At 30.7% G+C, this 23,262-nt stretch overlaps 3 protein-coding genes across 4 annotated transcripts; 2 read left to right on the top strand and 1 right to left on the bottom strand.

The window, feature by feature from the left end:
* Positions 1–462: 462 nt before the first annotated feature.
* LOC127291031 (probable asparagine--tRNA ligase, mitochondrial) lies at positions 463–3,031 on the top strand. Its single transcript, XM_051319921.1, has 4 exons — positions 463–687; positions 1,428–2,002; positions 2,162–2,606; positions 2,752–3,031. Exons 1-4 carry the CDS (start codon positions 559–561, stop codon positions 3,010–3,012), a joined length of 1,410 nt encoding a protein of 469 aa, XP_051175878.1. The 5' UTR covers positions 463–558; the 3' UTR covers positions 3,013–3,031.
* Positions 3,032–4,203: 1,172 nt separating this feature from the next.
* Positions 4,204–20,982, bottom strand: LOC127291029 (uncharacterized). 2 transcript variants are annotated; one of them, XM_051319918.1, is made up of 13 exons: positions 20,818–20,982; positions 17,563–17,778; positions 15,052–15,177; positions 14,241–14,429; positions 13,884–14,117; positions 13,574–13,666; positions 12,217–13,462; positions 9,977–10,088; positions 7,440–9,877; positions 7,110–7,351; positions 6,996–7,010; positions 5,555–6,077; positions 4,204–5,197 (listed from the first exon to the last, which is right to left on the bottom strand). In XM_051319918.1, exons 2-13 carry the CDS (start codon positions 17,728–17,730, stop codon positions 4,848–4,850), a joined length of 5,736 nt encoding a protein of 1,911 aa, XP_051175875.1. In that variant the 5' UTR covers positions 17,731–17,778; positions 20,818–20,982; the 3' UTR covers positions 4,204–4,847. The 2 variants fall into 2 exon arrangements, with proteins under 2 accessions (XP_051175875.1, XP_051175876.1); XM_051319919.1 differs by lacking the exon at positions 6,996–7,010.
* A 402-nt stretch (positions 20,983–21,384) lies between these two features.
* Positions 21,385–23,255, top strand: LOC127291032 (isocitrate dehydrogenase [NAD] subunit gamma, mitochondrial). The gene is made up of 2 exons (XM_051319922.1): positions 21,385–21,765; positions 22,084–23,255. The coding sequence occupies exons 1-2, from the start codon at positions 21,544–21,546 to the stop codon at positions 23,020–23,022; spliced, it is 1,161 nt and encodes a 386-aa protein (XP_051175879.1). The 5' UTR covers positions 21,385–21,543; the 3' UTR covers positions 23,023–23,255.
* The last annotated feature ends 7 nt before the right edge of the window (positions 23,256–23,262 follow it).

Below are 23,262 nucleotides of genomic sequence, written 5' to 3'. Positions count from 1 at the left end.
TTTGTAAATATTATATTAATAAATTTACAGGGTTTTACCTTCGAAGGAAGAACTAATAATTATTCTTCCTTGAACGGGTTTCCCTTCCGTTGTATCGGAAATTAATAATCTTTTATTTAAACCTTCCCGCTTCCTTCTTAAAGGATTTAACTAAAGAGAATCCGGCCAATCATATTACATTTTTAGAGTTGCGTAATAAAAGGTAACTCGGCTCGTAACATAAATTGGTAGAAAAAACAAAATGGAGAGAGAGAATGGGTCAAAGTTATTAGATTATTACTAGACCACCGTTCCTAATAGGGGACAATGAAAACAAACCGAGCTTAGGGTGAAATCACCCTTATGATTTCACCCTTAAAAAGATGCGCGCGCATGGTTTGGACTGCATTTGTCAATGAAAAAAAGTTGTTGCAGAAGTAGCTTAAAGACCCTGGACAAGTCAGAGTCTATCGATTTTTTCAATCCATGATGACTTCCGGTTTGCTAGTCCTGTTCAGCCATTATCTGTTTTTTCGTTTCTGAATTGTTCTGAAACAACTTTTTAAGAAGTAATTTATCATGGTATTAAATCACTTATCAAAGATATTTTTATTAAAACCAAGTGCTTCAATTTCTTTTATACATCATTTTGCTAATGTTTCCGAAACTTATTTAGAAAATGCAGTCGGAAAGCATATCAAAGTACAGGTTAGATCATATATTGTCTTTCTAAAATCTGAAAATCTTTTAAAAACAGAAATTGTAGGATTTAATTGAATTTACTTGTTTTACATTTTAAAGCCAAATACTATTTAATTCCTTAATTTGTTTTCTTTTTAAATAACAAAAAATTCTTGATAATAAAAACGATAAAATAATGTATTGAAAATAATATTTTGACATAAACAGAAAAAAAAATTGGGAGATGATGTAACTTCAGGAATTTTAGACGTTTTACAATATTAAACAGTTTCCTCATTTATATACATGTTTAAAATTTTTGAAAAATGTAATTATATTTTAAATAAGAACAGAATGAAAGAGTTTGAAAATAATTAACCTATCAAATATGACCTAAATAAATTAACTTATGGTCATATAAAATAATTGAAATATTTGCTTTAGAATAGCAATGAATATGATAAACACTAACATATTTATTTTTATTTAAGAAAAATAATGTTTCTAGGATTAATAATCTCTTCAGAAAACAAGGCCATAATATTAACAAAATACATGTATTCAATTTTATTCGTTTAGCTGAATTTCATTTGAAAATTCTAATTTAAAATAAAAATATATATTCGATTTAGATTGTGAGGAATCTGTGATGAAATGTTTTACACAAAAGTTCTCATTTGCCTCTTTTCCCATCCAGAACTATTCTTCTAATTTCATAGTCCTTTGGGTTGTATATTTGTCAGTATATTTTTGAAACTTTTCTTTAGGGTTGGATACGCGCTGTTCGTAAGATGAAAGATATTGTATTCTTAGACCTAAATGATGGTTCGACTGGAAGATTTTTACAAATTGCAGTAGATAAATCCAAGCATAAAACATCAGATTTGACTTATGGTAGTAGTATTACTGTTAAAGGTGAGTTATCAGTTTCTCCTAATGGTAAAATGGAATTACGCGCAGATGACATTAATATCATTGGCAAGTGCGTGGTAACTGATGGATATCCATTTTCTCCAAGAAAAGTGTATTCTAGTGAATATGTGCGGGAATTTTTACATTTTCGACCACAAACAAGAACTTTTGCTAGTACATTAAGATTACGTGATATCGCTACTTCGGTTGTCAGCGATCACCTTAGAAACAAAGGATACATCAACATTCACACTCCAATTATAACTTCAAACGACTGTGAAGGAGCAGGAGAAATATTCGTTATAAAGCCCGATTCTCAAGACATTTTAGATTCTATGAAAAGAGAAGGAGTTAATGAAGATTGCAGTTATTTTAATACTAAAGCTTTTCTTACTGTTTCTGGTCAATTTCACCTGGAAGCTGCTGCGAGGTGATTATGTATATATTAGCGTGAGGAAATTACTAATTCTTTCAACAATTCTTCAACCGCCGAAGAATGTAGTTTAATCTTAATTAGAAAAATTTGTTTAAAAATTAACATTGCGGAGATGAAGAATTAAATTCTTATTTAATCGTAGGATGTTTTCAGGGCACTTACCAAGGTTTTTACTTTCGGTCCTTCATTCAGGGCTGAAAATTCAAAGTCTCGATTACACTTGTCTGAGTTTTATATGCTAGAAACAGAAACTGCATTTATTACATCGCTAAAAGATATGGCTGAGGAAATAGAACTTTTAGTAAAAAATATTACCAAAGCTCTCATTGAGAAAGGCGCAGATGATGTACGCCAATTGGGAGCTCCTGAACCTATTTGGTTGGATAGAAAATTCAATTACATTACTTATGACGAAGCAGTTACTATTCTGGAGAATCATGGGAACCGCCTCACATTTCCTCTGAAATATGGAGATCCTTTATCCAAAGAGCATGAATTATTTTTAGTAGATCACAGCAATGGACCAATTTTCGTTGTCAACTGGCCGAAGCAAGGCAAACCTTTCTACATGCGTGAATGCGATGATGATTCTTCAAAGGTAATGCATAATCAATTGACATGATAGTTTATTTTATTGACAAAAGTAATTGTGGAAATCGGAAATCTTTGTTAGTATTGTTTTCTGCGGTAGGATCGATTTATTTTTTCTTGAAAAAAATGATAATGCAACTTGGTATTTAAAGGTGGAAGCGTTGGATCTTCTTGTGCCGAACGTTGGAGAACTAGTTGGAGGCAGTTTACGTGAAGATAATTATGAAAAATTACAGTTAAAAATGCCACCAAATCCAAATCTTGCTTGGTATTTAGAACTTCGCAAGTTTGGTAACGTGCCAACTGGAGGATTTGGAATGGGTTTTGAGAGATATTTACAATTTGTTCTTGGCATTGCTAACATTAAAGACACCATTCCTTTTCCTCGATGGCCACATAACTGCAATTTGTGAATAAAGTTTTTAGGGCTGCTGTCTATTGATTTATCCCTGGCCAACAACAGTGATATGATAGTAGAAACGATCATATCACATGTAGACTACCTTATGATATTTGAACGTCATTCACTTATTATTGAGCGACTTATTTATACCGTGAGGAGAAGCGAAAATTTTCTCTTTATAACGAGAATAGAAGTAATATAGAAGTAATAGAAAAGCAAAACAAGCTTAACTTATCTTTCTTCTCCTCAGGGTGAATAGTCAGTCATTGTGATTGACGTTTATACGAAAACGATGCTTTCAGGTTCTACTTCAATCTGCAAGTTTTCATCTGAGACTAATGTTTCGCTTTCTTCGTCACATCAACTCACGATTGTCATCATTTCATTCGAATTCGATGCTTTGCCTTAATATTATTAGTCTACTGAAAGATTTAAAATTTTCTGTTGGAAAAAGTTTGTACTTTTTAATTTTTATTTTTTTTTATTGCGTTAAAATTAATACTTTTTTTTATAAAGAAATATATTAATTATTAGAATAAAATCTTTTTTTTTTTTAATCATATGCAAACATAAATAATAATTGATGAGACAATGTAAAAAAATTTATTAGATTTTTAAATGAGGAAAGGTTCGTCAAAAAGAAAATCCATATTGCTTAACTAAACTTTATTTGAATTAATCTAACACCAAGTACAAATTAGTTTAATGATTTATTTTTTAATATTATGTGTGTTTATTATACTCTTACATTAGTAGAATTAATCTAACAAGAAATTGAAATTATTTTGAAGTAGGTAAACTTTATTCTTAATATTAATTCGCATTGCAAATGACGAAAATATTCAAAATGAATTCATTTTATGTATTAATGTAGGGATAAATAAGAAAAAAGTGAAAATAATCAAACCCCCATTATTCAACAAATTTTTCATATTTTTTACTTGAAAATAATATTTTGTTCCTCAAAAAATTGCTCCATCAGCATATAACAGCGTTTTTCTCTGAATGGTGTATATATATAAATATATACTTATATATGTATACAGTTTTTAAATGTATATCACACATTTTGTACAGCATTAACTAAAAAGGACGAAACTTTTCTCTTTTCATCGTGATGTACCGCGAGCATTTTCGCATTTCATTCAATACTGACAAAAAGGAATAAGTAATAATTTGCTTTTGTTTAAAGAAAAGATCGTAAAAGTTATCGCACAATTTACTTTCCATCGTAAAGTACAAATCGTATGAAATCTTCTCTATTATGCATTTGCTTCTTTCTCGATACGCATTATCGAAAAAATGCAACTAATATCTTCGCGCACTATCTTAAAATCACTTATTACAAAAAAAACTATACAGCGAATTCAAGACTCAGAGATGATAGCAATTGTAAGAATCGGAAATTCATCTCCCCTGGGTCCTGAATTAAATTATTTATATACAGTATCATACCTCTCCTTTCACACAGAAACACACATTCTTTCTTTCGTTAAAATTCATTTGATCTACGTCCATTTTCAGTAACTTAACAAAATCCTCGTATAAATGACACGATATAATGAGAACGAAACATTGCATTAAAAAAAAGTCAGAGAATCACGATTTTATATTTTAATAAAATCACAGTATTTGAATTAGAATTTCATGTTTGGCTTGCGAACTTTTTAAGTATTTGCAATAATTTATAAATAAAATAATGAAAAAAAAGAATCAATTTTAGAAATGCTAATGTTCGCTCACTTACATCATGTCATGACAGCACTGGTTGAAAAATCTGATCCGTAATTAATCAATTCACGAATACTTACGTTTATGCAAATGATCATTTTGTTCTCTATTTTTTTACATGATAGTGCACAGTCCAGACATCTCTTCACCTTTTTCCACCGGCGGAAAAACTTGAAGTTGTCTGGATTTGATATAAGGCTTTATGGAGGCTGGTATTAAAGGACTGGTATTCTCCACTTCTGAAATTTCAGGAACAGAACTATCTTTTTGCTCTTTTTGCTCTTTTTGTTCTTCTGGTTCTTTATTGGTTGCTAAAGGTTTTGTGATATTTATTTTGATTTTTGACGGGGCAGTTGGAATTGTTGAAGGCGCTGAATCAAGCTCGACATTACCATCGATGGAGGACTTCACTGCAGCATGTGTCGTATCCACTTCAGTTGGTTCGATTATTTCAGGCACAGCTTCTGTAATTTAAATGTAACATTATTATAAAATTATGATTAATTAAATTTTAAAAAATTGATGTCACCTTTAAATTATCATGACTGACAAAAATTATATGGAACATTTTTATTACAAATGACAAATATCTAAAAATGAATTTTAAAAATTTAATTAATTCAAATTCCAGATAAACAGTATAGTCTTTAAGGTTTAAGCGAGAATAGATTATCATGAATAATAAGAAAAATCATTCTATTTTTTTTAATTAATTGCGATGAATGTAATATTAAAACTAAATTAAATTATTTACAAATTCTCAATAAATATCCCTATTATTTTTCAAAATAAAAAAAGACAAATGTATTTGGAAAGCTTACCTGGTTCAACTTCAATTGGCTCCTCTTTTATTTCCACATTAGCAAAATTAAATTCTGTATCATTAGTAATTTCAGGTTCATCTAAAGGCTCCTCCTTAATTTTGATATTCTCGAAAGACTCTCGTTCAACTTGTATGTCGTCCTCCACCAGTTTCTCTTTTTCGATTACAGGTTCTTCGTTATCGAGATTTTTTTCGCCTTCGTTTTCATCTGCTTCAAGATCGATTTGCTCGATAACAGGAGCTGGAGGTGGTTCCGTAACTTCAATTTCCGGATCAGATTCTACACCTGTGTCTTCGACTTCCACTGTAGATTTCACATTTTCTAATTGATCAGTCTTGATTTCTTCTATTTCTAAGTCCTCTTTATTTTCTTCCGTCACTTCTGGTTCCACAACTACATCTTCCTCAGTTCTTACTTCTTCCCCTTCAACAATATTTTCTTCTGTTTCGGAACTTAATTCCTTATTTTCTTCCATTGCAACTAGGGCTTCAAGTGCCTCTGCCGATTTTTCTAAAGCCCGCTGTAATTATTAAAAGTATTTTTTTATTATTATTTTAGTATTATTATTTCCAAACGAAAGACTAGGACAACGTCTGTGATATTTTTTTTTAATTAATAAAATTGTACTATTTTTTTTTTTTTTTTTTTTTTTTTTTTTTTTTTTGCTTAGGGACTATTGGGAAAATCTGTATACAGATACCTTGGCTTCCGCATGCCAAGGTTATGTGGGGTTGGTAAAAAAAAAGGAGAACAATAAACAAAAATAAGCTGGCGAACTACTACCAGCCCCGACCCACTAAAACCCGTCAACCCTTCTTGGGAGCCCTTTGATCCACCCTCGGTACTGTTTACCCTAAAAAGATATATTTTTTTGTTGTAAAATAACCAGTTGAATAAATTGTCGATCCAATATAATTAAAAAATTAAGTAACCACTCAATCAATTTCAAAAAGAACAAATAGTTAAGAATTTAATTAAAAAAAATTAAAACAAAAAGGGGATTTGTAAAAAAATGCTGTTTATAATATTTTCTTAATTAAAATTAAAATCAAAATGGAAATTACGTTCAGCAAAAGACAATATTGCAAAAATTAAAGAAGTAGTTTAAAGACAAAATGTTCCTTCTGATCTTTTAAACATTAAACATCAGTAGGGTAAAGGAAACAATTATCGAGGCGGTTCCAATGGCTGAGTGTCTAGTCTATTATATGGAAAGAAGATGCTTTTTGCGCACTTTATTCTAATATCTCTCTGATTTTTAGTCATAAATAAGCTTTGAAAATCGACAATTAGTTCTTCTACCCTATCAAAATCAACAATAATTAAGAAATTAAAATAAAAAATTTTTAAAATAATTGAGTAAGAAGGTAAACACCAAACAATAATAAATGCAAAAAATAAATGACTGCAATTTAGAAGCAAATTCAAAAGCACATACCACAAGGAGCTTTTCCTATTTCGCAGGAATGCAACAAAGAATATTTTAAATATATAAGTATTTAAATGAAGAGAATAGATTGTAAAAAAATAAATTTCAGATACTATGACTTACTTTATGGTCCTCAAGGCAAAAGGGATGGAAGTTATTGCCTTCAAAGACGACTGCAGGTTTAATGTGCCATTCCTCCATTTCTTCATTATAAAATTGCTTAAATTCATCGTGACAAACGTGGCACCGAAGTTCTGTTGCTGAACCAGTAGGAACACTTGGTTGATCAGCTTCTTCCGGTACATCTTCGGTAACAGCATTTTCCACTTCCGTTGTCTGTTTCTCCGTTTCAAACCAACTTTGTGCTGAAAAACATGTAAACAATTTATATTGTTATTAATTTTACGAAAGCTAATTCTAATGGAAGAATAAAAATGATTAACGATAACTTACCTCTATCTTCCAAATCTTCGACTTCTTCGTATTGTGTCCAATCGCAAAGATCGTAATAAAACGTTCGGGAATGTGCCTTTCTTTGTGAATCTTTTCCTTTCCGATTTTGTCGAAAATGCCAGTCTAAATGAAGACTGTACCTGGATGTGAGTTCCGGTGTTGCGTACCTCAAACCGCAAGAGCTACACTGCATCCCATTGTACAATAATCCAATAACCGCAGGTTGCTTTACCTTTAACGTCTTATCATCATCGAACGAAACTGGTATAATTTCCGGTTTTTCCTTTTCCGGTTCCTCCTGTTTCTTTGGTTCTGAAAGATTAGCAACAATTCCAGTCTCCACTAGCCTCTGGAACAATTCATCCATATTCAAATTCAAAACAGGTGCCTGTGTTGGAGGATTTTCCGCCGGTTCGGCTTGATACGAAAGTCCAGATGAAGGTGCCATTGCTGATGGTAAGACCGAGGACAACATATCCAGTTGCAAATTCGGATTGGGATTCGTTGATGGGAAATCGGATCCGTCTTGAGATGTAGAATCATGCTCAGTGGTAGAAGGCTGTGTTGTTGAAGCGGGCGTTGTACTTTCGATGCTCGTATTTGGACTGACTTTTGGCGAAGAAGGAGGCGATTCGATAGGACCTTCTCCCCTCATACCATCAATCTTGACGTGACCAGCGCGGACGCCTCGCGGCAGTACCGAAAATCTAATGAAATGTTTCTTACCCCCGACGATTATTGGCTTCGGTAAGTCTCCGAATTCAACTTTGAACGGTTGACCGTTGAGCAAAACAGTTTTCAAAGAGTCAATAAATTCCAAAGTGTGTGATTTGCTCTCGATTTTAATATTCTGTGGTTTCGCATCCAAAAACACGGGCACCATATCCTTTGCATTGATGATGAGATTTATTTTTCCTACCACTAAGTCAGTTCGTTTAACCGAACCGATTTTCACCTGAGGCGACGGTCCTTCCAGCTTAACACTCACCATTTTACCATCAAGATTTATTGAGATTGGAGGGCCACCAAAGTAACACTCGTACCATCTATCGTCAACGTACAACTCCCTCGTTGGTCCTCCAAGTTTGATCCTGTGCACCTTTTCCTTATAGCGGAATTCTTGGTAAGGTTCGTTGAAAGCGCACATGATCGTTTCTTTGCCGTCGATTAGAACTCTTCTCACTCCATCCTGGAATCCAATCTCCCTTGGATCGTCCCAACTCAAAAAAACAACAGCAGTCTGACCGTAATACCTAATTTCTCTTTCAATATTGTCAATTTTAATGGACCTCATAACATCGTGAGAAATCTCATCGAGCAGTTTCTGATCCGGCGTTGGCAGTTCGCAGTTGAAAGCAGAATTTTTATTTACGGGCCCATTAGATTCTGCCTCGTTCTCTTCTTGTTCGTATTTTGGCGTTGAGGTAGGCGAGGAATTTTGAACTGGTGGTCCCATTGAGGGCACGTTGGGATGCATCATTTTCCCCAAAGGTCCATTCATCATCATCGAACCCATGCCAGACATTGGCAAAGAGGTATTGCCCATGCCCATCGGTCCAAGTGGTCCATTGGGTCCCATCATATTGGACATAATTGGTCCATTCGGGCCCATGTGACCCATCATTCCTGGTCCCATTCGAGGACCCATATTGGGATTGAAGTTACCATGGAATTGATTGAAATCTGGTCTCATCGGTCCAAAGTGCCTTGCATTTTGCCAAGGTCCCTTAATTCTAAAATCAGGATTGAAGTGATTTTGTGGTCCTCCAAAGGGCGGACCTGGTGGATGGCCCCAGGCTGGACGTTGCCAAGGTTGTTGCCACCTTGGACCATCGTTTCTTCCCATCTGGTATTCCTTTCTGTGATGATCGCCGTCTTTCATAGAAAAATTACCCATTCTACTCTTCATGTCCATAGTGGATCCCTTTTCCCAGACCATGGATCCCGCTTCCTTGTCCTGACGCTGGGCCACTTTCAATTTTTCAAGTTCAGTCATATGAAGTACTTCCTGTATCAATTTATTGTAGTCAGCCTTTGAGATCGCGCCTTGGCTCAATTGTTCTGCCGCTTGTTTCAGAATGATTTCGATATTTCTGTCAGAATTTCTTTCGTGTTTGTCCGTGTCCCGACCACGACGTGTAAACCTTGGATCTTGATCCTCATTGTTGAGAATTCTACGCCGCTCTTTAGGATCTTCAGCAACTTTGTTGTATAGTCTCGGTCTCCCGAGAGGATCCCTAACTCGATCACGATCACGTTTTTCTTCAGAGGTACTTTTCTCAGACTTGTCCCGGTCATTGCTTTTCGAAGGTGTTTTCAACTTGGCCCAACTGTCTTTACCTTCTTCACCAGAAATAACTGGTGGCGGTGGTGTCGGAGGTCGTCCCGCATTCGGATTAGTCAGCATTCGTAAATCAACATCTTCATTCCCAAACAATCTGCAATTTTAATAATTTTATTGTATTTTATTTTTTCAAAAATTCAAACTCAATGTTCAAGTTTTTTGAATTACATTTTCATTAATATACTATACTTACGCATCGAATTTTTCCAGTTTGCTTTTTTTAGTAACAGTTGGCTCCTCGTGCTCGGAACTTTGTCTTTTATTCGCATTAACGGGAGGTAATAATCGGAGATCTAAATCTTCTTCTGCAAAAGAACAAAATCACATAAATAAAGAGAACACACAAAAATTTTCTTGATTAATATAATTTTATCGTTAAATAAATAAAATACATTAATTACAAAACAACCTCTACGGGAAAGCAATGAAACGATTAAATAAATTATATTTAATCGAGAACAGTCGAGAAAAGTTATTATTTCAGTTACCCATCTGGACGTTCATCAATAGATTATCAGCTTTGCCAAATACTAGATCATACATACTAAAAATTATTGACATATAAGAATAATTTTTATTTCTTAAATTTCATTATTAAATGTGTAGGTCCATATGAAAAGGGTACACGATGTGTAATTTGAAAATGAAAGTGCATTTATTCCTAAAAATATTACTCACCTTTGAAAAAAGATTTGAATCCACTTGCTTTCTACAACTTGTACTAACAAATTTTCAATAGTTAAATTAATCAAAATACATTTCTCTTGAAAATAGACTAACTGTAAGTGTATTTTAAGCGAATCGCATAATTAGACAATTCAAGATATATTTAGTTCCTTTCTGAATACCAAACATCAAGAATTTTTAAAACTTACCTTACTAAAACGTTCACAACTTCTAAAATAAATTTGACACTTCCTTTTTTATATGGACGTACACGAATTAATAAAAGCACATGAATATAACAAAGACATTTTTACATTTAAAAAACAATAATTTAGTTTTATAACGTAAAGATTGGAATAAGTTTTTTCAAAATGTTCTTTTGAAAATATTGCATGCAAAAATAAAAATAAAGAAATAAAAATTCCATAAATAATAGTTATTTTTAACAGTGTTTCTGAAACATTCAATATTTAAAAACAAAATTCATCTTTTTTAAAAGTGTATTTTTATTTGTAATTTTTTTGTTGATAATTTTAATTATTTTCATTCATTTTTATATGAAAAAGAAAGAATAACGAGCGGAATTATAGACTGTTTGTGGAAAGAAGAAACGTAAACGTAATTGGTTTCTTGTACTAAGACGTGGAAATTAAAAAATTAATATTTTTCTCATGAAAATTAATACTTGAAAAATAATTTAATTAGTTTATCAAATTAATTTTTAAAGAAAGGAACGTTGGAAAATAATATCTTACATAATGTTGAAGGATAAAAAGGAGGAGAGTAGAAAAAATGATAAAATATGCTTACGTAATATGTTTCAACTACCTCTTCTTAATAAATATATTTTCATATTTCTTAATTTTAATTAAAAAAAACTACCTTTAAATTATTTTCAACTAAAATGTCTTAATCATGAACATAAATTTATGATCAACAAAATAAATAAATTTGCAACTAATCTTTGTATACTTTAATTAACTATAACGATAATAAAAAAATATTTTTTCGTGGTTTTTAATATTTTTTGTGAAAATAAATAATTTTTCAATTTTTAATTTTTTGAAAGTACCTATAAAAAAAGAAATGTTCTAGCAAGCAAATGAAAAATTCCCCAAGAAACATTTGATAATTTATTCAATTTCTGTAAAGAAACTAATAATCATAAACTAAATAAAAAATTGTTAATTATAAAATAATTTAATAAAAAATACAATACCATCTCGCAATGAGATAGTAAAAAGTGAACTTTCAAAAATATGGTTTATAACTATAACGGTTTGTAACTTTTTGCTAATGTTTGATCGAAAAATCTCTAAAATTGTATTAGTCAAATAGTTAATCTAATCCCGAATACTTAACATTTTGCTTGTACTGAATTTTAATGTTTGCTTTTAAAAAAGCAAGAAAGGCGAACTCCAGTCATCGACGCATTTCAACACTTTATTTTTATTCGGAAATAGCTGTATCAAAAGTTTTTTTGTTGGCCATATTGAATTCGTAAATTTTAAAAATCTGTCAGATTCGTATTCAGAGACCCCAAAAACAATGTTAACAATAGCGTTTATAATGCTTTTTTGAGGAATATTCGAGGAATGTGAATGGAATATGTCGTGGAATTGGGAAAGTGTCAATTTTCGTTTATTACTTTTGTTCGCCTTCCTTGACACGATGTACTATTTTTTTTTCATTTTTAGATATACGAATCTACGAAGAAGGTAATATAAATATTAGTCGATGATGTCTTTGGAGAAAGACGATACTCACTCTTTTCAGCCAGGCTGGAAGTAGTTGTGGCAACTGGTATTAGAAGAGAAGCTCTAAGATCTTCATCTTTAGTCGATGACTCCAGGAGAGATTCAGAGAGAAGTTGATTGCTTGCTGGACTAGTGGCCGATGGTTCCGGGCTGAGACTGCCGTCCTTGTTGCGTCTAATGTAGTTTCTTTGCCTAGCTGCGGGTCTGATTTCTTTAAATGCAGGCGGATGTGGAGGTGACACTATTAACGAACCTGACTGTTCCTCCTCGGTGAGGCCGCCTCCGGAATTACTCAAACTTGTAGTGGATTTAAGTTCATTACGTCTCGGAATTCGATAAGGACTTGGACTACGCTTTCTGGATTTGGACGATGTCTTCTTACGACTCTTGGATGATTGGGATGAGGATTGGGGAGAGGCACGCGAGGACGAGGAACTATCCTCATTTTCTTTTTCGCGCGACTTTGACCTAACTGGACTTTGATCTCTATCAATTTTTTGAACCTTGCTCGGCGAAGAATGAGGCTGCTTGGATCGAGATTTCGATCCAACTTTTCTGTGCGAGGATTTGGAAGAGGCGAAGGATGAGGCACTGTCGGACGTTAAAGAGCTTCGTTTACTAGGACTTTTAGAGTCCTTTGACTTGGACTCGCTTCCTCCGCCTCCTCGAATACTCGCTGACAAAACCGAACAAGAACTACTGTTATTAATCGATTGACTTTGCATTACTTTCAAACTGTTTACAGTTGAGTTATTGTTACTGCTACTATTACTAGACGAGCGGGGTTCTTTTTTTTGACTTTTTCGATGCGAGACAGCATCTTTATTTGCATTACCACTGGAATTTTTATTGTTATTGTTGAGGTTTGCATTAGCATTATTGTTACTACTAACGATTAAATTTGACATACTGGAGCCGTCATCAAGCGACGGAGGTTTCTTGTCAGTGCTAGTCACAGCCTGTTTTAAAATTAACTGCTGCTCAAGTTGCTCTGAAAGTACAGTGCTGGTTATAGGTGTCGTTGTTTGTGTTTTATCCTCCTCGCAAATTTCCTCCTCATTACTATTCCCTGGCCGAAGACGAGGATCCGCGTGGGCAATATCTTGCTGTTCTGGTTCCACTGTCGCAACCTTTAATCTCGGATCACGTGATACAGGCTTCGCAGATGCCACTGCGATACTACTGGCTGGTGCTATCCGCGGACCATTGCTTGCTGCAGAAGCTTTTTTCAAAAGAGTCGCTGTTGCCGTTGGAAACTGTTCAAAATAATAATAATAATAAAATTAATTACCTTATTAAATACAAAAAAATATTTTCTTCCTCTAATAAACTTGTTAATTTTATAGAAAATATAAAAATTTTATAACCTGTTTAGAAGATTTATTTGGTGCTTGACTAGGTGAATTGGATTTTTCTAAATTGCTTTCTGCTGATGAAGCTGCAAGTGTTGGCATCACAGTCTAGAGAATAATTCAATTAATAATTTTATTTTTATTATTTAAAATTTATTAAAGGTAACAAATTGTTAATAATAATAATAGTACAAATTTCAGTTTTAAAAAACCAAGTTTTGCTTGAGGAATCAACATTTTTATAAAATGTATAGTAGTGAAACCCTGCTTGAAAGATTGAGAGACGTTTACTGGTATTTAAAGGTCAAGTAAATATGTTGCTTACCTGATCAGTCTTCATGTTGACGACTTGTTTGTATAATTGCCTTTGCTGTTGTTCTAAACTAGCTTTTGCTTGAAGTAATTCTAGTTCAATTTTTTTCTTTTGTAATTCCAAGAGTTCACGCTCTTTTTTTAGAAGTTGCTCTCTCATTGCAGCCTCACTTGATAATGAATTATTGGTTAACGATAAATTGGATGAAGAAACAGGAGCACTAGGAGCACCCGAATTTTGTCTCGACTGTAAATAATAAATTTTTATTAAACTTTTACCTCTCTAAAACATGAATAATACAAAATAATAAAAGGCAGGATATTTTTCGTCAGTTATTCTCTTAAATTAGTTGATAATATGTTATCTCACCACTGAGAAAAATTTAGGGTTGACGTGGATCGAACCCGAAGCTGATATATTCGAAGGCAACGGACGAATTGGCCAAGCTGGATCAACGCCATGTACTCTAACATCTAATAAATACAATTTCTTTGCTGGAAAAACATTGTACCACGTCTGACGTAATTTAAACATACTCGCCCTTGTTGCTTCATCAACCTAAATAAAAACAGAAATATTTATTTCTTCTCTTTTAAAATCAATTTATTAATTATTAAAAGCGAAAATCATTAATATTATTTAGAGATCAAACTGAAATAATAATAGTAAAAAAATTTAATGGATGAAAAACTAAAAAAAAAGCAAAAAAACAATTAGACAAAATTAAGAATAAAAATTGAACTTTCAAGGAAATTGAAGTTGAAGTTTTCTTTTTTCGGTATTACGGGTATTTTCCTCGTTTTTAATACCAGTAGCAACCCTGTTAAATATTCTAATAGCTATCGATGTTAGGCATAAGATATTGAAATGAAGGTTGATTACCAATAATTTAATAACTCAAGATGTGCTTTACATGAGCATAAGTTCAAGTCAGTGACCTCGTTCGATCACACGATTATCTTATAGTTTTTCTTGAAAACGTACTGTTATCTTTTCGCGTAAATATCTTGTAGTTTATCGCAATAATATTTATTCTTTGTCATTAATAAATTCAATTATACTACTCAAAGAAACTTTTCTTTAATATAATCAACAATTTCCTTTCTTACAATTTTTTTTCTTCTTTTAATTAATATAAAATATAATTTAATTTATACATAAGTTTTAAAATGTGATTTACCTCTTCAAAAACGTTGGAGAATGTATTGACAATATTTTGAGAGAATAGGCCTAGATAATTTCCTTTGACATTTTTGACTATTGAATCGATGAGATACAGAACTGGTAGCTTGCAGTCACTTCTCACCTAATAAAACACAACAACAATCTATTCTACTAACCCGTTCAACCAACTTGCACAGCAGAAAAAGATAGAGCAAAACGGAACATGTTAAGGACTCTGTTGTGAATTTGTTTACTCCAAGAAACAATTTGGAATTCTCACAAAGACAAGTATATTTTTTCCAACGCCAAATTAACAATTTTCTACTCAATTTAATAGTTTTCTTTTTAAATAATAAATTATTTAGTAGAATGATTAAATCTTTTCATTGCTGATTAATTAAATTGAATTTCCTCGTTGTTGGTTTAAAGTTATTAAATTAATTCATTGAATTAAACAATGTAAAGTTAATCTATTACTGAGTATTTACTTTAATGAATAAAAGAGTAAAGCTGTGGGAAAATGTTTTAAAAAATGTTCTGAACAGCTCCGTCCTTTTACCTTAAGCTATGAGTGCACTCTTTTTTAAATATATCACTACAATCACACGCACGTTCACAATATTCTTATAACCTACGTTCATTTTGTAAAACTGATTTGAATTAAACAACAATTTCAAACTTGGTTGTTGACCATTTTTAATTTTCGTTTTTTCGACATACTCACTTTTTGTAAAGACGAAATATCTCTCTAATATTTAATATATAAAGCGCTCAATAAAAATATAAATTATAAATTAATTGTTAAAATTGAATATAAATAAATATTTCAATATTAAATATAAATTAATATGTCAATATCAAGTGTAAGATGAAAATAACTTTAACAACGTAAAGTATAAATCATCAATACAAAGTTAACGTTAATTTTGAATCTAAAAAAAATCAATTACAAATATAATATACAAGTTATTTATTGGTGCAGGAAAGAGATTAATAATGAGAAATCAAATTTTATTTTTTGAAATGAAGTTGAAGTATGGAAATACTTTGAAAAAACTATTTTTTTTAAATACAAAACTCCTCGATATTTTGCAAATAAAAAAATATATCAGATTAAAGTAATTAAAATTGCCCCACAGATCCATTTTGCCCCACCTTTCCCTGCTTTTTCCGGTAAATTCAATTAATTTAATTTCTTCTACGTTTTAAATGAAACTCTCATCGGTGCAATGCTTTTATATTAAATCATGTACGAAAAGAGATAGTTTTGCCTCGATATTGATTCTATGAGTTGCATTGTCCCTTATGAGTTCAAATTGAAATGCAGAAGAAGTAATTTCAAGAGAAAGAATGTTTAAAAAACAAATGATCGTAGTGTGGATATTAAATAGAACAAAATGCCACTTTATTTCCACTTTATATAGTATATTCATAATACTGAATAATATCACAGAATCATAGATCTTCATCATAATAACTTGGTTCAATTTATTTTAATACATTCACTGCCATTAGAAATATTTCTATCAACATAATTGTGATTTTTCAATTTTAATAGTAAATTATAAGTTACTTATATATAAATGGTATTTGTAATAGAAATGTCTAGATTATCGTGAAATTATAATCAAAAATTGAATTCTATTATAGCAGTAAATATATTAAATATCACTATAATCAAAACACAGTTAAAAATTAGATGAAATAATTAGAAACATCTCTTGAAAAGAGACAACTATTCGAGGCCATTCTTTTTTACACATTAACGACATTGGCGCCAAAAAACAATATGCAACTTGCAGAACGATGATTTATGTTAGAAGAAATTTTTTTAATTTAATATAGTAGATAGAAAAGTCAATTTCTTAATGTTTACTTCTCTTAAAGGTAAAAATTAATTAATTATTAAAATATATTGCTTTTAAGGTAAAGAAAAATCTTTTCATTTGTACATAATGACTACTTTTTTTAAACTGCATGTTAAAAGCATCAGTTGAAACATTCTCCAATATCTTGGAAGCAAATACAGATATACAGAGTCGTGTATCTCATTTCAAATTCTGTCCTAAAAGGATTTAAATATTTTTTTAAATATAAAAAGTTATTAACAATTGAAATTTTTTGTATCATATTTCAAGTACTTTAGACTATTTAAAAAAAAATTTTAATGAACAAATATAATTATTTTATTGTTCCAAATGTTGAAATAAAATTTTAATTATTAATAATTTTTCACATTTAAAGGAAAATTTTTTAATCCTTTTGGGATATAATTTGTAATAGTCTACGCTTTTTGAAAATATTTTCATTCATAAATTCTAAATCATTGATTAAAATTTTTAGAAGACTAAACATAAGAAAACTATCCAAGTATTAAAAATTTTCTATAAACGCGTTTGCTTCTTCGATACGAAAATGTGATAACTTGACTTTTAAAAAATGTTTGCTTTTTAAAGAGAATACATTAGCCTTCCGAGAAGTCAGTAAGGTTTTCGTATTAAAAGTGTAACTACAAAAGACTAATAACCTTTTGCAAATGGGCTTCAACAGCTCCGACTATTGCCGGAGCATGTTCTATGCTTTCTTCAGCCAGCATTGTGAGCATGGTGATTAGAGGTTTACTATTAACAGAAAGATCGGCCAACGACGATATGTATTCGTCTGCCACCTCTTTCGATTTCGCTGCTGCCTCCATCTTCAAAATGTTGTTAATTTTTGCACGAAATCGACAGGCTAAATATCACTGCAACAAAAAGGCAAAATCGATATTTAGTTTCATAATTAAACAATAATAATAATAATAATGACATTAAATTTTGAGAATATTGATGCTCCAAGTTGAGCAAATAAATCTGAGAATTTTCTAGATAAAATGAATTTACAAATGTGACGCGGTCTGAAGAAAGGTACCTAAGATTATTATTATTATTTTTAATTACGTAAAATGAAAATAAATTTTTATTGAATATTTTGGATGTCATAAAGGTACCTTTCTTCAGATCGAATCACAAATGTTGGGGGTTAAAAATGAGAAAAAAATAAAGGTATTGTGCAAAATTATCTGAATAAATTTATTTTTATTTTTACAACACGTACAAGTATGAAGAGTTATAAAAGTATTTACATTTATACATAAAAAGCTTCACATTAAATTTATAATTATATAAACTTAATCATTTACATACAATACATCATCACATAAAATAAACTCGTAATTTTCACGGTCCTCACTAGTTAATCCAGTTTTCTCCTTTTATTTATTAAATTTTGGTATCCCGTTAATTGTTTCCTCTTTTTTGATATTATATAAACTCACATGGAAAAACCTTTGTAAATCAGATAGAAATATCAAGAATAAAATCATTTAAAATTATAATTATGAAAAAAATTCAAAAATAATAAAATTACTTTTGAAAATGAGATAAAAGTTTTCTCTATTTGATATTCACAAATTTTTTTTCTTTAAAAATTAATTTCAAATAAACTCACCTTAATCAACACAATATTTTCACAACACAAAATCATCACTGTAAAACACTATAAAAGCACCACTATTGCAAAACTATAAAAAACTGACTTCTTGTCATAATTCAAATGGAAAATAAAGTAATAAATAGATATAATGAACTCGAAAAAAAAGTAAATATATTAAAAAGGGGAATAACTTTATTGAATATTATACATATATGGCTAGCATGAAATTTTAAAAATAGAATTATTTTATTGTGAAAATGCCGTAATAAAGTTATTTGCCTTTTTCAAGAGAATGTACCGTTTCACCAATAATTTACGAGTACTTACTTCTACTCTTATCATTAAGCGAAATAGATTCAAATTTTTATTTTTCTTATTTGGACGAAAGTATCTTTTTAGTTTAATGATTAACTCAAAAATTAAACTGCATATATATAGAAAACGATAAATAGACCTTTCGATTACATTTTCAATGGCAACCAAATAAAGAACTGAAACTGTTATCGCGACTATGACGTCACAATGTGAATGCTGCCTTCGCGACAACTCATTTCAGTCACTTTCTTGTACTGTTTACTCTGCTCAAATCGATAACAATTTATAGTAGTTTTCACTGTCTTTTTCATAATTTTAATAAATACTTCAATTTCAATATTAAATCAATTTAACTTGATAAAATTGTATTTTATTTGTACATAAGTCTCTGTCCTTGTCATATTTTATATTGATTAACAAAGATTCGAAATAAAGTGTTAATCGCATTATCGTTCACTAAGTTATTGTTGGATACTTTAAGTTTACACTAAGAAAAATTTGCATAACAATTATTCAAAAACATATTCTATAGATTATATTTGTTAAATATGATTTAAAATTTTTAATTTTGTCTATGGAATTGCAAACCGTGTTCGTTAATATAGAGACAGAGAACAAGTTTGCTGAAATAGCAAACTTATTCACTGTCCTATAGGACATATTTATAGTTTCTATAACAAATTTTGACTACTAAAATCAGTTTGCAAATGCAGTTTAAAATGCAAATTTAAGAACTTTTTAAATTCATCTGATAACACATTATAATTTACAACATAAATTTAAAAAAAATTTAAGTAAAGAGTAAGTTTTAATCAATTGTTAGAAATATACATGAGGAAAAAATAAAGAAAATTAAGGAAGGACGTCATGTAAAAATAACATTTTTTAAATGGTATACTAATAAGATGAAATTACTCAATTTGATAAACAAGTTTTAAGATAAAGTATATTATTTTCCTCAAAATTTAATTAAATTAGATCACAAATATTTAGCATTATAGTAACAGTTTTTGGAGTAATTATTTTATTGTAATCTTGTTCTTACGATACCAATGTATTAGTTAAACAAAATACAAAATTTGTCATCGAAATATCATGAAAACGAATTTACAATAAAATAACTGATCCACAAAAAATGCTGAAACTTTTCTTTAAAAATATATAATCAATATAATATTAATCTTTTAACAAAAATATATACTATCCAATAACACCAATCAACACAAAAAAAAACTATTGAGCTAAAAAACAAATACATGAAAGTAGTTTTTTTTAACAGAATCTACAATTATACAATTTTTCTAGGTAATTTAGAAAGATTACCTATAATATTTTTCAAATTGATGCAGAAAATTGTAACAATTTATAAAAAGTATAAAACGGAACATAAAAGATTAAATTGTTTCTAAAATTTTCTAAATTAAATAACTTGGGAAATTATTTCAGAATTCCCCAGTATCAAAATTTTTGAGACGGTCAACGCAAATATACATACACATATTAATGATCAGTTAAATGGAGATCTTGTTCAACGTTTCAAAATTTTATTTTCTAAATTTTTGATTTAATCAATGATAATGGTTACGGAATAATTCAATTTATATATGAATATGGACACTTTTCAAGGTTCTTGATATTCTTTTACCTGTTTTGAAAACTTTTATTGAGAGTAAGAAAATGGCACTATGTATTTATGTAATACTGACTGGAAATAATTTTTCGGGACACGAGACAACACATTTTGTCCATTTATCAGCGACACTAAATATTCCTTTCAATTGGTGTAAACCGAAAATTTTGTTCAAAATCCAGATAGAAGTTGCAAGGAACAATGAAAAATTTAGCACAAATGCGTAACGCAATCACGCTGAAAAATTACCCAGCTGGACTGAGCTGACGCCCGAGGATAGAAAAGAAAATTTGTTACGTTTTACACTTCTCCTTCAGAAATCACAAAATAATTCATATCCATGCAACTGACACTAGTGATTACCTTATCAACACATTTTGCAGCAGAGGAATACCAAAAATCTTGCACAATATTAAATGAACTTCTTTAGTTTATTCACGTACTGTCTGCGCCGATGAGAACACCAACGTAAAATGGTGGCCATTCGTTATATATATATAACATATTAAGGTGATTCTTCATTAGAGGTTTTCATATTTCTATTGCAGAAGAACCTCTGAAGTGTGACAGTTTCAAGTGTTATGGTGAAGTTACATGTAAGCGTAGTGCATAAATAGAAAATCATCATTGAGTGCGAGAGATAAAGAAATACATATATTACTATTAATTAATTAATTAATAAATGTACCTTCATGATTTTCTGATTATTTATCGTGCAATCACATAAAGGTGTAAAACGTCAAACTTTGTAGCTAGATAATAAGTATGAAAGAGATGAAGATATACATTTGTCCTTCTCGCACTATGATCTAGTTACACAATTTTACGCTTTAGTTCTTGTGACGTTTTTATGTATGCCGAAATGTGATGGCACCTTAATGACTGTCGCATTTCAAATGTTCAACATGATAAAAGTTCGTGCAGTGAACGTTTCCTAGTTTAAGGTGTCGTCTGCTTCTTTCATGATATATTTGGAATATGATTTTGACCTTACAGACCTAAAGTGTCTTTAAAGCAATACTGACAGAATTTTTACATAATACTTTAATTGTCAATTAAAACTATCTAAAAATTAAATAATTTATCAAAATGGCTTCTCGTTCACTCATTAAATATATGCTACAGTCAAAACTACTGATTCCTCAACTTCATCGAGGAGCAACATCTATGTCTGCTTTCGAAATTCAACACAGAACACCTACAATTAAAAAAGTTATGCCAATTCCAAAGGCTCATTACGGTGGTCGACATACTGTTACTATTTTACCTGGAGCAGGTATTGGTCCTGAACTAATGGGATATGTAAAAGAGGTATGTTTCAAATTTGTACTATGCTTATGGAAAAGTTTACAGTTGACAAACATTGATCTTAAGTGCGATATTCCACAAGAAAATCAAACTGAACATATTGCAATACTTAAAATGTATATATTTATTATTATCTTACTATTTTATGTCTATCAATTGAGATATTGCTTCAAACCTTATCCACCAGGACTTGAACATCTTTTTGAGAAAATTTCCATAATTAATTGATTTTAAATGCTTGACTAAAGTAGCAGTTTGTGTAGTTTGTAATATTTTACTCGAAAATTCATGTATAAATTTATGATTTTTATAATCATTTAGGTATTTACTTTTGCCGGGGTACCAGTAGATTTTGAAGACATCGATATCGATCCAAATGCTGATAATAATGATGATCTATTTTATGCTATAACATCAATTCGCAGAAATGGAGTGGCACTCAAGGGAAATATTGAAACCAGAAGTAGAGAAGCGGGTGTTCTTTCTCGTAATGTCGCATTACGCAATGAATTAGATTTATATGTTAATGTACTGCATTGTGTATCGTATAAAGGTGTTCGATCACGACAACAAAATATAGATATTGTAATAATTAGGCAAAATACAGAAGGAGAATACGCCATGTTGGAACATGAAAGTGTTGATGGCGTGGTAGAAAGCATGAAAGTTATTACTAAATCGAATTCTGAACGTGTGGCCCGTTATGCTTTTGAATATGCAAAACGTAATAATAGAAAGAAAATCACCACCGTTCATAAAGCCAATATAATGAAACTTTCAGATGGTTTATTTTTAGAAACTTCACGTAGAGTTGCCAAAGACTATCCAGACATTCAACATAATGATATGATTATTGATAACACGTGTATGCAACTTGTATCGAATCCTCATCAATTCGATGTTGTCCTGACAACAAATTTATACGGTGCTATTGTATCAAATGTAGTATGTGGTTTATTAGGAGGAGCAGGACTTTTAGCAGGAAAGAATTATGGAAATCATTATACAATATTCGAACCAGGCACTCGCAATACGGGAAAGAAAATAGCTGGAAAAAATGTCGCGAATCCAATTGCTATGTTAAATGCTGCTGTTGACATGTTACGTCATCTTGGACATAAGGAACATGCAACTTTGATTCAAAATGCTATTAATAAAACTGTTAATGAAGGAGTACACACACAAGATCTTGGTGGTTCTGCATCGAGCAGGGATGTTATTGATAATATTAAGAAACATATTAAAATTGCTTCAATTTAGAGAAACTGGAGATACTAGATCTGTAAAGAATTTCAATAGTATACTATACATATAGCGTTAACTTTATGAATCATTTCAACCATATAAATTAAATTGTTTTCACTATATTAAACATTTGTACATATAATGAGTTTAAGTCATAATGCTTTATAAGCATTAACGAAGTCACTTTGTTAAATAATGTAAAATGTAAGATGAAACATCTTGATAATAAAGCTTTAATAATACATTGATTCACCG

The sequence above is a fragment of the Leptopilina boulardi genome, unplaced genomic scaffold (genome assembly GCF_019393585.1).
Source record: "Leptopilina boulardi isolate dan_hultmark-lab unplaced genomic scaffold, ZJU_Lbou_2.1 LbouV2_123, whole genome shotgun sequence".
NCBI lineage: Eukaryota > Metazoa > Arthropoda > Insecta > Hymenoptera > Figitidae > Leptopilina > Leptopilina boulardi.
Note: the sequence above shows the minus strand (reverse complement) of the source record. Positions and strands in the feature narration are given on the sequence as shown.

Bases quoted from the DNA above. Each gene is read 5' to 3' on its own strand.
- LOC127291031 (XM_051319921.1), top strand. From the start codon at position 559: ATGGTATTAAATCACTTATCAAAGATATTTTTATTAAAACCAAGTGCT. The intron at 688-1,427 runs GTTAGATCATAT...ACTTTTCTTTAG, and splicing joins GAAAGCATATCAAAGTACAG to GGTTGGATACGCGCTGTTCG. The intron at 2,003-2,161 runs GTGATTATGTAT...GGATGTTTTCAG, and splicing joins CACCTGGAAGCTGCTGCGAG to GGCACTTACCAAGGTTTTTA.
- LOC127291029 (XM_051319918.1), bottom strand. From the start codon at position 17,730: ATGGAGGCAGCAGCGAAATCGAAAGAGGTGGCAGACGAATACATATCG. The intron at 14,430-15,051 runs GTAAATCACATT...GTTTTTATTTAG, and splicing joins TCTCCAACGTTTTTGAAGAG to GTTGATGAAGCAACAAGGGC. The intron at 10,089-12,216 runs GTGAGTATCGTC...GTTCTTTTGCAG, and splicing joins TTCCAGCCTGGCTGAAAAGA to AAGAAGATTTAGATCTCCGA.
- LOC127291032 (XM_051319922.1), top strand. From the start codon at position 21,544: ATGGCTTCTCGTTCACTCATTAAATATATGCTACAGTCAAAACTACTG. The intron at 21,766-22,083 runs GTATGTTTCAAA...ATAATCATTTAG, and splicing joins TAATGGGATATGTAAAAGAG to GTATTTACTTTTGCCGGGGT.